Source organism: Oncorhynchus tshawytscha, linkage group LG26 (genome assembly GCF_018296145.1).
Source record: "Oncorhynchus tshawytscha isolate Ot180627B linkage group LG26, Otsh_v2.0, whole genome shotgun sequence".
Taxonomy (NCBI): domain Eukaryota; kingdom Metazoa; phylum Chordata; class Actinopteri; order Salmoniformes; family Salmonidae; genus Oncorhynchus; species Oncorhynchus tshawytscha.
The window spans coordinates 12,936,253-12,955,386 of NC_056454.1; the positions used below are offsets into that span (position 1 = coordinate 12,936,253).

At 39.6% G+C, this 19,134-nt stretch overlaps 2 protein-coding genes across 8 annotated transcripts in view; both read right to left on the reverse strand.

The window, feature by feature from the left end:
* Positions 1-3,134: 3,134 nt before the first annotated feature.
* LOC112225185 (CD302 antigen) lies at positions 3,135-7,885 on the reverse strand. The gene is made up of 6 exons (XM_024388894.2): positions 7,501-7,885; positions 6,145-6,270; positions 5,869-5,979; positions 5,138-5,320; positions 4,773-4,790; positions 3,135-4,608 (listed from the first exon to the last, which is right to left on the reverse strand). The coding sequence occupies exons 1-6, from the start codon at positions 7,589-7,591 to the stop codon at positions 4,418-4,420; spliced, it is 720 nt and encodes a 239-aa protein (XP_024244662.1). The 5' UTR covers positions 7,592-7,885; the 3' UTR covers positions 3,135-4,417.
* A 7,522-nt stretch (positions 7,886-15,407) lies between these two features.
* Positions 15,408-19,134, reverse strand: part of LOC112225186 (RNA-binding motif, single-stranded-interacting protein 1) — a 67,030-nt gene continuing 63,303 nt past the window's right edge. For all 7 annotated transcript variants that reach the window (XM_024388900.1, XM_024388895.1, XM_024388896.2 and 4 more), the window contains exon 14: positions 15,408-18,270. The gene's annotated coding sequence lies outside the window, so the exon portion shown is untranslated. The remainder of the gene's footprint in view (positions 18,271-19,134) is intronic.

Genomic DNA, 19,134 nt, shown 5'->3' on the forward strand with positions numbered 1-19,134 from the left:
CAACACATCTGCTGAAATCCCATCCAGACAGAAGCTCATTTCTAAGCTCCGCCTGGACACTGTTTCTAGGTTGTGTTATTGTTGTATGTAAAACCCCGTGGCAAAAAAAAGAACAGACTGACCATTTCAATTTGACTCATCTACAAGACACAATGAGTCATGATTAGAGCAAGATATACAGAGGATTTTGTAAACATAATATTCTGTTTAAATGCATTTCGTCTGAAGGATATGTGTTCATAACATTGAAACATATCCACAGTGCCTCCAGACCAAAGAGTATAGAGTTATTTGTTTACATTTCCAAGCGAATAGGCACGAGAGCGCCGAGGAAAATGCCCAATAAACTAAAGGACTGAAATCTACCTTTTCCTAAGAGATGTATAGTGGGAGTCCTGACCTTCACCGTGCCTTGTGTTTCAGCTGAACCTCATCATTTGTTGTTCTTTGTTGCCATTCCATCTGTGCGAATAGTTTAATGGATGTCTTCCCACAAAACTGAACTTTCAAACAGAATGAGATATCTATGTTTAATCTACACTATGGCTATACTCTACTCAGTCATGTTTCCACTTCTTCAAACACCGTCTGCATGGTGCAGTTGAAAAATGAAGCGTTTGAATGTGTTCACTCTGTAGACCGTTTATGCTGAAATGGGTTGACTTTTGGGTTTTGTCAGACTTTAAAACCAATCCTGTTACAGTTTTGCTCACAACAGGCGCAAACGTGCCATCAATCAAACTGAATAGATAGCAGCCAGGAATATTTATCTTAATCAAGTTCCATGTGATATATTAACACGTGATTGTAATCATGATGTATACTTCAATTAATCAAATTATTCTTCCACTAGATTAGACAATTATCAAGATTTTGTTTACATAAAAAAACATACACAATGCATGTTTACCTGAAGGAGTTCATGCAATCTGTTTCTGTTGCTGTTCCTGGAAAGTACAGGCTGGAATTGTGATCTACTGTCCCGCCTAGTGGCCAAGCTCCTACATCACGGGGGGATGTCTCCTTTCATATTAGGAGTTACATTCACTACATGGCCAAAAGTATGTGGACACTCCTTCAAATGAATGGATTAGGCTATTTCAGCCACACCCGTTGCTGACAGATATATACAATCTAGCACGCCGCCATGCAATCTCCATAGACAAACATTGTCAGCAGAATGGTCTTACTGAAGAGCAGTGACTTTCAAATGTGGCACCGTCATAGGATGCCACCTTTCCAACAAGTCAGTTTGTAAAATCTATGCCCTGCTAGAGCTGCCACGGTCAACTGCAAGTGCTGTTATTGTGAAGCGGAAACATCTAGGAGCAACAATAGCTCAGCTGTGATGTAGTAGGCCACACAAGCTTACAGAATGGGACCGCCGAGTGCTGAAGAACACAACACGTAAAAATCTTCTGTCCTGATTTGTAACACTCATTACCAAGTCCCAAACTGCCTCTGGAAGCAACATCAGCACAAGAACGGTTTGTCGGCAGCTTCCTGAAATGGGTTTCCATGGCCGAGCAGCCGCACACAAGCCTAAGATCACCATGCGCAATGCCAGCGTCGGCTAGAGTGGTGTAAAGCTTGCCGCTATTGGACTCTGTAGCAGGGGAAATGCGTTCTCTGGAGTAATTAATCACGCTTCACCATTTGGCAGTCTGATGGACAAATCTGTGTTTGGCGGATACCAGGAGAGCGCTACCTGCCCGAATGCATAGTGTCAACTGCAAAGTTTGGTGGAGGAGGAATAATACAATGACATTCTAGATGATTCTGTGCTTCCAACTTTGTGGCAACAATTTGGGGAAGGCCCTTTCCTGTTTCAGCATGGCAATGCTCAATCAGTGCACAAAAGTGAGGTCCATACAGAAATGGTTTGTCGAGATCGATGTGGAATAACTTGACTGGCCTGCACAGAGCCCTGACCTCAACTCCATCGAACACCTTTGGAATGAATTGGAACGCCGACTGCGAGCAGGCCTAATCACCCAACGTCAGTGCCTGACCTCACTAATGCTCATGACTGAATGGAAGCAAGTCCCCACAGCAACGCTCCAACATCTAGTGGAAAGCCTTCCCAGAAGAGTGTTATAGCAGCAAAGGGGTACCAACCAACTCCATATTAATGCCCATGATTTAGGAATGAGATGTTCGACGAGCATACACTACATGACCAAAATAATTTCCTAAACAGAAAGATGATTTCACCCTGTGAGATATCAGATGTTATGAATATATAACTGTGTACATCACTAATGTATCCTTACTGGAGGGCTGAATGACCAACATTTACATATTTTCCAGATGGAAGTTGTATTTTCTGAGAGAAAAATATAGCCTAACCCTAAGGAACAGGGAAAACTATCATTGATTAGTGCACACCGTATCAAAACATGCCAAAACACAAAGGAAAAGTTTCTTATTGGACAAATTGAGAGAGCTCCCCCTGTTTGTTAGTTTGTCCACCCCGTTTGGTGCCTACTGAATACAACCCTCTAGTGCTATAGCAGAGCCAGGACATGTAGTCAGTGGGAGGGTGGGTGTGACCCCATCTCATGCTTGACAGATGACAGTGACTTATAATCTATATGCCTTTAAGGAGTAATTAGACTGTCCTCAATCCGGTGTCCTAATTCATCAGGTCCTTTTTAATTATGCATTGACAGATGTATATTTAGCTGTAATGTTCTATAACGATCACAGGAATGGACAGAATAGTGCTGATATGGGTATGGTTGGCATCAATTGTTTGCAAGTGTTGCACTGTGGGATCAGTTAGGGTTGTAAAATCTGGGGCGGGGGGGGGGCAATATAACCAATTCTGATATTTTCTTCCACTAATTGGTCTTTTGACCTAACACAGATCTTTTCACAGCCAATCTGATTTGGCTGCTTGTGTAAACACAGCTAGATGAGGGATTACTTTAAGATTCCATTAATGTAACATTGTTAACCATGTCGACTTGTTCATTGTCAGTATGACAACTGCAAATTGTCAGACTTGTCAAAGAAGCAAAATTTCATCCATTATGAAATCTCAAAACAAGCACAAGGTAACCAACCATGTTTGCCCACAAGATGAGACACTCACACAAGTCAATCAAAAAAAGAACAGGCGGGCCCATAACTCACAGGTGATTTCCAAACTTTATTTTGAGTAACAAATAGGGCTTAGCTAAAGCCAAATTAAATGAATATTGCACAGTAATTAGCAAAAAGCTTTCACAGACATTCAAAAGACCTTATGAGGGTGTAGTTCTGTCAATACACAATTTTAGGCCCACTCCACAAACTGTAACATACTGGATCACTAATGCATTAGTAAAGGCACTGACCATACCAAAATTAGTCCATTAGAATTTGGATTAATAGCTTTGTAAAAAAAATAAATGATTATTTAGGAAGTCGGAACAAGGAGATGGTTCAGGTCAAAGGCAAACGATCCTCACTAAAATGTTTTCTCCCATGAATAGACGTTCATGCATGTCACTACAGACTAATGCACAAAAAAATCATATCTATTATAAATGTAATCATCTGTAAAAGCTCGTCAGTACATTGACAATCGCCACAAAGAATGCTTTGAACTAAGTTACAGCAGCATGCAAACAAGTCCGGCATGCAAACAAGACACAGGTCCGCAGAGATCCCTTTCTTTTGTTGAGAAAATGCACACTGGTTGAATCTGGCTCTTTGACAAGCCTTAATCTGTTTGTTTGAGATATAAATGATGGATTATCCCTCTGTAATTTCAATTACTTGTATTTATCTCTTAAATCGAGAACTAAGACATTTGAAGCCTGGACACTCGGGGAAGAGATAAAATCATTGAAAAGTATGAACACTTACAAGGGCAATAGAACATGAAGATGTTTGATAATGATAACTTTTCAAATCGGACTCGCCATGCGGTACAAAGATCACAAAGTGTATGCAGATGCAGACAAAAAACAACAGGAGACCGAATGTCTTTGAAGATTGAAAACAGCGATTCTCACAATTCAATATTGAATAAATTCTAACTGCAAGCAAATGATAGTCTACATTCACAGTAATGGACTTTAGGGCACCCTGAACTATGAAACCAGATTTTCTGAAGGAAAGTTTTCTGAAAACACACTTTCATTAGGATCCTGTTCGGCAAACATCCATAATTAAAATAATACATCTTCAAAAAAGCAGACGGACCCAATATCCATAAAGGAGCCCATTCAGACAGGCAATGGTGTAAAGGACCTAAGCAGACGGTGGCTCTAGTTGGTGGTAAAAGTCATTCCACCGCAGTGTTATTTTATCTGTTAAATCATATCTCCTGGACAATGGAACCCGCCTCAATTAAGGTCACCTTTTTCTCTCTGAGTCCTCTCCTCCAAGAGTGACTGCACACAGCATAATCTAAGAGGACTTCCCACTAAGTCATGTCATCAGTCTCCACTAGGCAGGCCTCGTCAGAGGTGGGAGACCTGAACGGGGGGTGGTACTCGAATGACGTGAGGACGGTACCGTGTCGGTGCTTCTGGTGCAGGAACCAAAAGACTGCAGAGATCCCCACGATTCCGATCACACTGAGAATTACCAGAGCTGAAAGCAGTGGACTGGGAGCTGAGCGCACAAAAAACAATGCAGGGATAGGTCACCATTGAGCTTACTGTATTTATAGAAATATAATGAATAGAACGGGCTGGGACACCTGTTCTATTCAGTCTTTCTATGACTGTATGGCTATCTAAGAACAAATTAAAGGAAAATGGCCTCACTTCACTTACCAAGTTTGCCGTCCTTCTCTGCGTTTGAAGAAGAAAGGAACATCATATCAGTGAAACATGACAAAAAATAATTCAGAAATGAAAATAAATCTGCAACCACTTGTTAATCAAACTGACAAAACAACATTGCTGCAGTGGATTTGTCAACAGAGCTATTAGAAGCAGGACACACCATAACGAAGATCACCTGTGATTCAAAATGTGTAATTGTTGGGAAATTAAAAGAACATGGCGGCCAATAGTCAGTGGTCAGAGGCTATTTGATGGCCGCCCACTGCGCACGGGCGACATTCGTTATGGTGTGTCCCGTCTCTTAAGAGTAGAAAGGTTATGGGTCACAAATGCTGATAAAAATAGGGCCTTACTTTCAGCAGTTTCACAGACCACGCCATTCTCTGGGTTTTCAACACAGCTGACTTTCATCCACTCCCCTGTGCTGCTGTGCATGGCCACACAGGTGTCCATGGGAATCAATTCAGACTCACTGGAGTTATTCCCCCAGTTATTAAAGCTCAGACCCGTTTCATCTTGCCACTTAAAGTCCTCATCTTATCAGACAAATAAACCAAGACATCAAATTTAGAAAAATAGCAATGACAATTTATTCTCTCTCTTAATTTCACCTTTCATAACGAGAAGATATACACAGTCAAAACAACCTTGTTCAAATAAAATCAGCGGTGTCTGCATTTTTTCCACATGAAAGCCGTTAATATCTGGGTGTGGATCACAGTTTAGTTGAGTTTCTTTTTTTCATCCTCCTAGAACTTCATCAAAAACAGGATTTCCTGTCATTGTGCAGTTCAAAAATGGGACAGCTGCATTAGCCATGCTTGACAAAACCAAAACTCTTTCCAGGCAGTTTTAGCACTACTGTCAAAGTGTACAAGACCTGATGGACCTTATTAGCAAAGAAATGTACTCGCAATACTCATTATGTTACAAATATTACAAACACTGATCCCAAGGCCTAGTTTAATATGGATTGTGGCAGTGGGTCAAGTGACCACATTATACTGTACAACCAAGTGATATGGCAAAGTAAAATTCATAATACAGAGGTGGCATATTTTCTCCTACATCTAAAAGTACTTACCATCACTGTCATAATACATGCCCAACCACACGTGTATGTTGCCTTTCCACACCTGCGGACTGTACTTGGTGATGAAATTATTCTCCTCTGCACTTTGGACACTCAACAGTTCTAAAGAGAGACAACATAGTTTTCAATTGCCACAGATTGTCCTAACATTGAGAGTAGTTTGAAATAGTTCAATTCAATTATAGCCTTTCATCTAATACATAATAATAAGAAAGGTGTAACATTATGGAATAAAAAGACAACTTCATATCGGGGGCGTCGGAGTACCATATCCTGAGCAGAGGTTTTTCGCAGCGTCAATCGTATAGCTTTTTGCCACGTCTTCTTCTCCGTGGACAAAGTGGTAGCATCTTTGTCTGAAAGGTACCCAGGTGCGCCCATCTGCAGGACAGTCTGTGCAGAGAGTTAATTATGAGACAAAACCACTATAGTTTTCTACATCCACTTTCAAACAAAGTTAGGCGTCCCTGGTCCAACTTACATTTCCAACAACCTGCACAAACTAGTCAAGCAAGTGACCATTTTATCAGTAGGGACGTGAATGACAAACAAGGATGTATAAAACGTCATATAAAATCCACAGAAGAACGAACAACGAGAGATTAATCTACAGATAACTGAGTTTCCCTTTTTTTTCTTTGATTAACTGTCAGAGTAGAGAACACACAATTTTGTGTGACTCAATTCTACAAAGATCCAGCAACAACAAAAAATTATTAAAAGTGCATTTCAGGTAAAACAACAACCCAATGTTAATCTCCCAGGACAAATTAGCTAGCTAGCAAAATTTCCATAAATGTTTCATGTGTGTTTCAACCTGTTCCCAAATTAATATAGTGTCATGAAAATCAACAGGCACACGTATTAAATTGTCATATAGAAATCAAGTGCAATATTATCACTATTACTCCTGTTTACATGTATATATTACCATTTTTTAAAAATATATTCCTGCAACTAGTCACTTTTCAGCCCTGTTTACATATATATCCATTCACCTATGCTGACATTCTTGCGCTCACACTCACCACCACTTATGCTGCTTCCAAACTGTTTACTATTATTATTTATCCTGCTAGTCACTTTCTCCTAATCCCTGCCTAAATGTACATTTCTACTTCAAATACTCCAATATCCCTGCAATTGTAAATTTGGCACTGGCACTAATCCCATGTAATTAATTTATTGTTTACATTTTGTATGTGGACCCACTTTGAGAACAGTCTAAGCACATTTTACTGAGTGTGGTTTTTAGACTACACACTTCCTGCTTCCTTTGGAAATTAGGGTCACATTACTGTTTGTTTAAACCTTATACCTCGTGATGTCCGAACTTGGTTACAAGCCAAGTCACCCTCTAATAAAAACTAGCAAATCTGGCATGTAATCAGACAAAAAATATGAAGCCCTATTTAAGCAGGAATTATTATCGTGCGCAACGCAACAGTAAAATGTTACACATTTGTTCAGCAGGAAACCGTGTGGAAAAGTTTTCGTCCAAGTTTAAAATGAAACAACAACTTCCAGTTGTTTTCTCGAACAATACCGATGAGTAAAGAGCATTTCGTATCCGGTTTTAAACAATACAATTCTGATTCAAATAAATATACTATCTCGACTTACCACCAGCTAGAGTAGATTGCCAACAAACAACAACAAAAAGGAAATTGCATAAATATATGGGGCAAAGACGACATTCCTTCAGTGACTCCATGGTCGCAAGCTCCAAATCATGGCTCCAAAATGTTCTTCTTCTTCTTCGGTGTGGTATTAGGACGGACTACTTCCTGAAAAGTTGTGTTGCCGCCAGAGATATTACGAACGGGAAACGTACACAGCGGACCTAAATATGATTCCAAGGAGTTTCCTATCTCCTCAAAAGTATCTCTGTTGCCGCCCACTACTGTACTGAGAAAACAAAAGGGGGAAATCCAAAACTTTTAAGACCCTCTAACTTCCGGAAACAACATACAAAACTAAACAAAAAGCAAGGCAACAAAAAACATGTCGTCCCCCACGAATGATGCAGCGCGCCCCCCTCTTGGGCCAATTGAGATATCACATGTGACTAACACATTTCAGTGAATTACTATAGCTCTCCCACCTTGGGCCAATCAGTTTAATTTCGGTGGCAAGACGCATCATTCACCCAAATTTGATAAAAATCGTGTCAGTGCTGTCTGAGATAGAGCATGTGGGCAGGCTCCTGGCAATGTAAATAGTTTGTTTGTATGCTTATTTGCATGTGACTATTCCTCTTTTGTTTGTAGATATTTGTGAATACATTTTTTTTTATCACTTAAAAAAAACTATATGGGCAGGCGTAATTCACTACCGTCTAGCAATGCAAAGGTGCAAAGGTTGCATGTTCGAGTTGCATGGGGGATGTATGTACGACCGCTGTGTCAATCATAATGTAACCTAATAGTGTAACATATCATACTAAATAGAGCTTCACGTACAAAATAATACAAATTGCCCTGAGACCACGTTGCAGCATCTCACGTTGAAATTAAATCCCACCCCACTAACTTTAAATAGTGGTAAATACTCACCCCAGTGCCCAAGGGCAGATTTGGAGACCCCAGGAAGAGGCCTAGGGCTGCTGAACAAAGAGCTATTCGGAGCCAGCTATTTCAGGTGAACGAAGCAGAATGAAAATGCTAACTGGAAAGACTTGAAATGCCCTCCATTACTAAATGTCTTTGCATCACTACATAGAATAGGGGTGGGCAATAATTTTGGTTTGAGGGCCACACAGGGATAAAAAAAAAAATCAACAGACCGCACAGATTTTTTTCCAGACTGATTTGTTTGTCAAAAGCAATTTGCGGGCCAAAAGAAGGGCAGTCGCTTCTGAAAGTCTACACACCCCTTGCACAGTCTTCAAATTTTGCTGCCTTAAAATTAAATCTACTATTGCAGTGTTATGGGTATGCTTGTCACTGGAATGCACTGGGGAGTTTGTCAGGATAAAAAAGCAAATATGAAAGGAGCAAAGCCCAGGTAAAAAGTTTGAGAAAAACTTCTGAAAATCTAACACTGGGATAGAGTTTTATTTTTTCAGCGGGACAATTACAAACATTTTAAGACACACCAGAAGGGCTTTCCAAGAGGTATTGAGTGTTCCTGAGTGGTCCAGTGTCAGTCCTGACTTAGATTAGTTTGAAAAATCAGAGACTTGGGTTTGAATATTGCTGTCCATCAATGATTCCCAACCAAATTTACTGAGCATGAGCAATTTTGACAAAGATCATGGATATCTGTTGCCCTAAGAGTTGTGCAAAGTTGGTAGAATATTTTGCAAAATTATTCTGTTTTAACACTTTCAATTGAGGGATTCATGATGTGTAAATTCTGGGCCAATACCTATATCTGATATTTTCTTTTCAATATAGACCAATACATATATATTAGTTAATTTTATGGACTTTTAAACTATTCTAGCACAGATACAAACTGAAACCAAGTTTTTATGTTCATAAGGCTAATAAGAAAATATGTCAATTGACTTGAATATGGGAAAGGTGGAACATTTCTTATTTGCATCACAAAGTGAGTGAAATGCATCAAAGAGGTAATGGAAAGTTCGGGAAACCATCAGAGAAGATCAGGTATTAGGTAATAATCAGTGGTAAACATGTATAAATATGTCAGAATTCAGATATGACGTCATTGTTTTAGCATTATTCATAGAGTTTTTAAAGTAAGGCGCGCAACATGGTTCAATGCGCCAATAAATCAGCACAACCTACTTTTTTGTTTATTTCAAATGGCTGGGGTCTTGGAGATAAAATTGTGATCATGTATACGAAGGCCGGCCCAAGCCTTTTGGTGGCCCTAAGCAAGATTTGGTTGGGGGGCCTCCCTCTTGATGTTGGAGAGAAAAATGTACGTTTGAAAGTACATTTCCTGCAATTCTACACATGGGGCGTAGAGAAAATGTTGCTGTTTTAAAGCAAGTTTTCTGCAGTTCTACACATTGACCATGCGGTGGAGAGAAAATGTTGCAATTTTATAACACATTTCATGCAATTCTACTCATTTTGCCATGGGGCAGAGATGCATTTGTGCAAATCTAAAGCTAATTTCCTGTAAAACTACACATTTTGCATGCCTTATGCTATGTTAATGACATCTGTCAGCTAAATTTGGCTGAAAAGGCTAATTGAGTGACTCTCAGTGACTGACAAAACAAGAGAAAAACTGCTGATCCACAGCCAAATTTCAAACTTGCACTTTGTGTATTCTACTCTTCTAACCAACTGAGTTCAGTTTATGTCGCTTATGTCTTGAGCCAACCTTGATGTATACCCTGCTAATGACAATACAAAAATAGAGTAACAGAGAGCAATGTACAATACGACGATTGTGGAAAGTGCATGGGGGCTGCCATCTTTATGCGTCTCCGAAAGATGCGATTTTGTCAGTCCCTTCTAACGTGTCTTGCACTGCTTGTGAGCATCGTAGAGGGAAATAACAAGACAAAATCAACAGGGAACATAGACTTGATGTCTTCTGCAGATTCACTCCTATTATTAGCTTTCAGTTATGGGGTCGTAAAAGCTAATATCACCAACCGTACAAAAGCTACAGCCAAATTCGGAGGGGAAAAAACCCCGATCCATTTGCTTAAGAGTGCACATTGGAGATTACTCACAAGCAGAAGATGGCCTCAAGCAGAGGAGGAAGATAAGATAAATAATGTATTATTAAACTAGTGTAAGTATGCCAAGTTCACGAGGCACACTGATGACGTGAGGCCCCAGGCAGTTGCCTTAGTTGCCTAATGGTAAATCCACCACTGCCAGTGCCTGAATTTACACGTTCCCTCTAAAAAGTAGGCTTGCAAAGTTCAGTGTATGTTTGAAGCTTGTCAAAGCAAATGATTATGCAGCAACTCCCTTTTACATTTTTAATGCACCAGCTAAAATTATTGGGAAGTTGAAGAATATCAGTGTACATGCATTTCATTCTATATAATTGTATTATAGATTGTGGAGAAGGAAACAACAACATGTTAATTAAGGGAGAAGTGGTTTTATTGTTATGTTTTGTTTTGATAAAGGAGTTGGGCCCCAGGAGGACATTGATTTACAGAATAACCCATTAAGTCCTCTAGATGGTGCCATAAGTACATCAATTGTACAGATTTCAGTGATTGCAACCCAGTAGGATAACATGCTGCCTGAAAGCTTGCAGAGTGCCTCTTTATATTTGATAAATTACAGTATAAATATGTCATAGTCACACAGGAACATATTTTACGTATATATTCAACTGAAATTACTGACTGGATGTAAATAAGAATCAGTCAATTCCACCCATTCTTAGGTTGTATAGCCAGATCCTTACTTGTAGGCCTACCACGACTCAAATGATGAATACAATTATTGTCTCATTAATTCATCCAAAGCTCCCAGTGAAAAATAAACAAGGCGCAAGACATTAAGAAGTGAGAAGAATGTTGGTGAGAGCTGGAATGGCAGAGCGCTCAGTGGTGTATACGAAAGCCACAGCTCTAGACAAAAGAAGACTAGAGACATTACATTAATAAACAAGACAAAATCAACAGGGAACATAGACACGATGTCTGCTGCACATCCACTGCAGAAATTCTTCAGCAATGCCAGAGATTCTTTGGCGGTTTAACAGCCAGCCTGAATGGTTTAAACTTGTACACTTTGTTTTTATTAAAGTGAACACAAGTTACTGTAGCAATGGACAAGACTGATTGGTAACTCACATGAACCCACTTAGCAAATATGTCCAGTAGACATCTAATCTAAAAAATAACAAAAAACATGAATATCCTGTTATTATCCTCAGGAGCCCTCCAGGACCTGAGACCAGGCAGCCATTTTCGATCGAACCCTGTGTGAGCGAAGACAGAACGAGCAATCATAGACACCCATCCATTCAAAATCATCAGACTGTTGAATGTAATAAATCATAAATAATGGTCACATAGAAAGAGAACACTCGTAATTTCACTCTCCACTGAGATAGACCTCCACTGAGATAGGCCAGATCCCAAAAAGATAAAAGAGCCCTTTGTACTCTCCCTGTGTAAAGGCCACGTTTTTCGATGGAACCGAAGACATGGTTATTTCAAAGACGACACATCACCACACAATCATTACACCTTTGTTGAGATCGCTCATATTACCTGCAGATAGACAAAGGGGCCGAATGGGTAGTATGCCATAGCTGTAGTAGATGAAGAGGCGTGTCCGACTTGTATCAGCTAGACGCAGGTGGCTGCAGGCCACAGACAGCTGCAGCATGGATCTGGCTCCTCGTCTGTCTGCTCACGGTTCCCCGTTGGGTGGCACCACACCCTGCAGGAGACCAGGAAGACCCATCTGCCAGTCCAGGGCTTGGCCACAAAGGCCCTCTCCAAGCACCCGTCCATTTATCCTCCCTCCCATCCACTACCCACCCAGGCCTGGTCACAGCCCTCTCCAAGCCCCCATCCATTTATCCTCCCTCCTATCCACTACCCACCCAGGCCTGGTCACAGCCCTCTCCAAGCCCCCATCCCTGTAGCCTCCCTCCTGTCACCACTCACACTGGCTGAGATTGGGACATGCATGTTAACACCATGGCCAGGACATGGTGTTGATAATCTCTACACTGCCCTCACCCTCAGGGCTGTGAATGTGCTAATGCCAAACACACTGTAAGTTCAACTCAACAGAATGTCTCATCAACAGTAAGGCCTGTTCAGGCATTATAAGGACAGACTAGCGAAGTGAGGCCTGGTATGTTGATCAGATTGCCTCCATAGCTGATTTACAAAACAGTGCACAAGATGAGACATGAAACAGACAAAAGGTTAATGATAAGTTGCATTGTCAGAGTTATATTTCTCGGCTGGATTGCCATGATTCTACCCCATATATCCAATTTCCTTTTCCTGAGGCTTCTGTACATGTAATTTGCTGCCGTAACGGACCACATAGATAAGTTTCCCCTCTGTCGCAAGAGGACGTGTGTCACGTCTTCGTTGTATGCGGCAGCGGTGCCAATCTCAACTCTGTGTGAGGTAAGGTCAGTGTCAGTGTGTTGAGGCAAATGACTGGAATTCTCATGTACTATGAGGAAATTGGTAGTGGGGGAATAATCTCACTTCCGGGCCTTGGTGAGCCAGTTTCTGGTAAGGAGATAGGCCTTCATAGGCCATACTGTGCTGTCGCTCCAATCATTCCTGAAAGCTTTTGGTTTTGTGAGGAAGATCCATAAGAAAATCACTGCAAAGGCTATGTCAGCGGTAACTGCTGAAATTGTTTTCTTTCAGCACCTTATCTGTGGAAACAGAGGTTATCGGTATCATTTACGTACAAAGGGAGACTCAAAGAAAGGTTCAAATATAATACACGTTCAAAGATATGCTGAATCTCTGATATGCTTCCAATTTTTCTGGTCTTGACACATTTCATAGTATGGAAATGTAAAATAATAAGCTACTCATATATTTTTTTAATCTTCAAAATAATTTATCTTCCACTTGTTACTCTTGATTGTTACAGAACAATTTTACTCAGAAATGTATGTTTATGTAGAGCAGGAGCAGCTGCCATTGGTTAATTAAGTACATCAAATCAAATCAAATCAAATCAAATCAAATCAAATTTTATTTGTCACATACACATGGTTAGCAGATGTTAATGCGAGTGTAGCGAAATGCTTGTGCTTCTAGTTCCGACAATGCAGTAATAACGAGCAAGTAATCTAACTAACAATTCCAAAAAAAACTACTGTCATACACAGTGTAAGGGGATAAAGAATATGTACATAAGGATATATGAATGAGTGATGGTACAGAGCAGCATAGGCAAGATACAGTAGATGATATCGAGTACAGTATATACATATGAGATAAGTATGTAAACCAAGTGGCATAGTTAAAGTGGCTAGTGATACATGTATTACATAAGGATGCAGTCGATGATATAGAGTACAGTATCAACGTATGCATATGAGATGAACAATGTAGGGTAAGTAACATTATATAAGGTAGCATTGTTTAAAGTGGCTAGTGATATATTTACATAATTTCCCATCAATTCCCATGATTAAAGTGGCTGGAGTAGAGTCAGTGTCATTGACAGTGTGTTGGCAGTAGCCACTCAATGTTAGTGGTGGCTGTTTAACAGTCTGATGGCCTTGAGATAGAAGGAATTTTCAGTCTCTCGGTCCCAGCTTTGATGCACCTGTACTGACCTCGCCTTCTGGATGGCAGCGGGGTGAACAGGCAGTGGCTCGGGTGGTTGATGTCCTTGATGATCTTTATGGCCTTCCTGTAGCATCGGGTGGTGTAGGTGTCCTGGAGGGCAGGTAGTTTGCCCCCGGTGATGCGTTGTGCAGACCTCACTACCTCTGGAGAGCCTTACGGTTGAGGGCAGTGCAGTTGCCATACCAGGCGGTGATACAGCCCGCCAGGATGCTCTCGATTGTGCATCTGTAGAAGTTTGTGAGTGCTTTTGGTGACAAGCCGAATTTCTTCAGCCTCCTGAGGTTGAAGAGGCGCTGCTGCGCCTTCCTCACGATGCTGTCTGTGTGAGTGGACCAATTCAGTTTGTCTGTGATGTGTATGCCGAGGAACTTAAAACGATGGCATTAATGTACTGGGGTAATGATCAGCAATAATGATCAGCAATGATCAGCAATAAGGAGGGAGGAGGCAAAGACTGTGAAACAAAACTTTATAGCTAAAAACATTGAGGGGATTTCATTAATGCCCCGGGTTAGCATTGATTGCACTCCTTTTAAAACCGGCTGCCTTCCGGGGGGGTGGGGGGTGAGCCGGGTGCCCCGGTCAAATTCGACGGCAAAGACGCCCGAAAACAAAAGTGATGTATGTCAAGCACGTAGAGTAATGAGTTAGGATTCAGTGTTTCCACATGCAAAAGTGTTTGCTCTTTATAGAAAACTAATATCGCTTTACCTGCCTTCCCAAGGAAAACAACTATATATTTGATAGAAAATACATGTTTTATGTTTCTGAACGATTCATTGTGCTGTTTTGTGGACATTATGGCCAGGGCATGCTCGACTTGAGGTGGGCACTCTTCCTTCACCACTTTTTCCCGGTGACGTAATGGGCCGTAGCCCGGTTTACCCAGGTTCAGCCTAATCAAACTAGCCCATTGGCTGTGTTTGAGATCATCAAAGCCGGTTTGTATCGTGGGTAAATTGTGACTGGCCGATCTACAAATCATATTGACTGGTTATTTATGATGGAAGGTGATTTGTAGATCAGTCAGTCTCAACTCGCCTTTCAAGTCGGCTGCAATGTCAAACGCGCCCATTTACTTTGGGGGATTCGGCCTGTATAGTTTTATGCATAGAGATCCTATAACTTAGATAATGCTAACTTGTAACTACGACTCTTTTTTGTCATGTTGCTAGGATGGAAATGAACAAGCTCTTCATCTGCAACTGGCTCAGCTCTGACGGTTTGTTTACAGCCAGATATCAATATAATGAGATCTCTTCCCTCCCACACCAACAGAACACAGAACAAGTCCAATTTAAGTTTTTATTAAAAAAAAAAAAAAAATCTAAGAAATGAACAGAAATAAAGCTTATGTAACAATCTACTGAAAATATTTTTGGCTTTAACAAACACTATAAAACAAAAACACAGAGGATGGTTTCCTTAAACTGGACATATGTTACCACTGGGAAATGTGTGGCACATGTAAAACAAAATAAAAAATTAACTCTCATATAGATATCTCTATGAAAATCTTTTATTTCTTCAAAACGATCTGTACAAAACGTCTTTCTTCATAAATTATTACTTTTCAATATAACTTAATGACTTTTTAACACGATGGTTGATTAAATGAGCATTTTTCTTTATTTATGAACCTTTCCAAACCCTTGATCCAGACGCAGTATGGCACTTGGTTCAGACATTACTAGCAGTATAACCCTCACAAGCACTCGACAGAATTAGTTATCACTCTCAGGCCTTACGCAGAAATCTCTAGTATAGTCACAATGGCCCTTTACTTTGGTAACTCAACTCAAGCTGACTGCAGAGGAAATGCTGCTGCAAGTCTGTCTGGACTGACAAAGCAACAATGATGTTCTCAGGAGATGTCACAGATCCAGGAAATACCACTTTCAGCTTTAGCTTTTGTTTGTCTTCAACCACTTTTATTAGCCTCTGGTATGTCTTGTGATGAAAGCAGCAGTTCTACTTTTGAAACTATGAAACTTAATGTCTGAACACAACTAAAAAACGCTCAACGCACAATTGTCCTCAAAATGATTCTAATAATATATCATAATTAAAAATAAAAATAAAATTTGTGAAGAAAATCAAAAAGTATTAAAAACAACCTGAAAGAAAACAAGTGTATATTGCCAGCTCCTGAGCATGGCGTTTGGTCTGGAAGGGCAGGCTGGACCTGCTAACCCGGCCCAATACAGAGGAGAAACGAAACTCTGAGGTAGATAACTGGTCAGTCTGTCCGACCATCAGGACAGAACACGGGCTTCTGGAAGACAACTCAATCATAAAGCCTGTTCAAATCTACTATGATAAAAAATAATCAAACTTTTAGCAATAACATTATCTGTTGCACAATGTCAAAACAGATAATTATACGATTTTTTTTGTAATTTCATAGTTTCAAACTGCCTTCTTTGTATTTCTAACACTGCATTTTCCATTTTTCTGTAGTGATGAAATCAGCGTGTGGCATTTGTTGGATCCAAATCGTCCTTCAAGCTTGTTTGTGTCCATACTTTCATAAAACGTATGAAAACTGAAAGTAAATGTACAAAAAAAGGCACATTTTCCAAACTGCAATCTAGTCTGGCAAAAAGTCAATCACATCCCTGTGAGAGAGAAATTACACTTTCCTCAATTTACTAGCTCAGTTCTTTGGTGAAGTAAACTATAATTGGAAGTGCCGAGCTTGTTTGTTTCCTATCAAAGAGCTAGGTGCAATAAAATCGACATTTTAATCTCCGTTTTTCCCCAACTCAAACTCCATGTTGTACGTGAAGGCTTTGATATTTTTTTTTGCACAATAATATATCCAAGTTTGCCTGTTTGCATTTCAACTGAAAGTGAAAAAGAAACATCCTGCCAAGCTGACAGAGAACGACAACATCTCCCAAAAAAGACACAACCACGCCCTCCCTTATTCCATCCCCACCCCAAGAAGTTCATTTTAGGCTAATCTACAACACCAAGTAATTGAAAGGCAAAATTCAAAATGTGATCATTCAGCAGGATATCTACCACATTCAACAACCAAAGACCTTTAAGGCCCTCAGATAATACAAACATGACATCCTATTCAAAATCATCATCAGATTCAGAGGGTCGTTTCACTTGAAACATTTTTTTTCAAATACTTCTACTTTAGATTAATTTTTAGAGGGGAAAAGCAAAACACATACAGATGTAGGATCTTTATTTGAGCCAGTTTGCTACAGCAGGAAAATAATCCAGCAGCAATAGGAAATGTGAATTGTTATGTGGATTATAATGAATGGACATTTTTGTAGTGGTTAATATAATTTTCAAAAGGGAAATTACAAAATGGAAATTACACACTTCAGAAGCTTTTTGAAAACTCAAATACACCACAAGTTTAAAATGTCCTGCATTGCAGGAAAGTTCTCTGGCAACAGGGTGATCAAATTAAGATCCTACATCTCTAAACACAGCAGATTTTATAAGTTATACTCAAAGGAAAAGCCCTATTTAGCTGATTTAAAAGGCAATAGCTCTTAACATTTCTTGCTCATTTCTAGCCTCGGAGGTTGCCTATACAGCTACTGTATGGAAATTTTTTAAGGCAAATTGTATGAGACAGAAAGATCAATCTAGACCACTAAGATAAATCACTTTACAAGAAAAAACATTGAACACGTCACCATAGCAACACTCACACAGCAAGCACAAAACATCATTTTCAAGATGTCTGGCTAATAAATCCTCAGAAAAATCTATTTCAGTACAAAATAAGAGAAAAAAAAAATTGAAATCATAAACAATATTAACAAAAGACATCTTTACTATCATGCACCTTAAACAACAAGTCACATGATCCGCTCTAGGTTCTTGCATCCATGTGACAATCCTCGGTAAAAAATAAACATTCTTTCTTTATTAAAATACAACTATTTTTTTTATTCTTTTTTTGAGAATTATAGTATCCTTCGATGAAATGAATCTCTTATTTGCACCTCATGGAACTTATAACAGAACAGTCTCACTTGTTTTTCTTATCACAAACAAAAGGAAATCATTGCGGAACCTGTGCAAAACTGGGATAAATCCTTAACGCACAATCCATCACCAGAGGAAGCCATGATTGTTTCAGCTGTCATACAACTCATTCTTCTGGGCTCCTACCACACCTGAGAGGACACAACCAAGACAATCAGATGAGTTAAACTCTGGTACTAAGTGTCTTTCTATCATATGAAACATCTCCCCACAACCATACAGGCTGGGGGGCATTGGCTCCTTCCATGGCTCTGTCCCCAATGGAACCATATACATTCTATAGAAGTGGTGCAAATTGGGGTTTGGAGAAGAAAAAAAATCACGTTTGTATCCTATTTTTCCCAAACTTTCAGCACAGATGTCTTACAACATATGCCAGGTAGACATACTCACACAATTAAACAATAATATATAATATTTTACCCGAGTTCCTTACCTCCCCATTAAATTTGTCACTACCGAACCATAGTGAAAAAGTTGCAATAAAGGGAAAACCATGCACAGTAGTGATCATTTTTGATTAACCTTCAATTACAGACACATTTTAGAGATTGAACTTGCATACCAAATTAACAAAATAGTAAAAACAGATTTTTTAAAACCTGATTTTCTAAACCTTTAATTTGAATTTAGAGAAATATCATCTCTATTATTCTCTGTAAAATGTTCAATGTTGATGGTATGAATCTGAAACTTGCTGATTAATTGAATGACTTTATTACTTGTATATCTAATCATATTGTTAGATGTTTAAATGATCACTTTACCGATCTTTATTTTGGCAAGATAACAGGCATTTCAGTGTCAAGTTTCAATCAATAAAATAAATGGAAGACTCGTTTTAGTGTAGACATTGCCATTGTCTGTTTCCACCATTTAAAAGTAGTCAACTGGGTGTGGATTCCTATGGGTTGGAAGCGATCAACCAATGATCAGATAGCACTGTCTTCCTCAAATTGGGTTGCCTATGGTTTGTAAACCAAAGACTAAGGTAA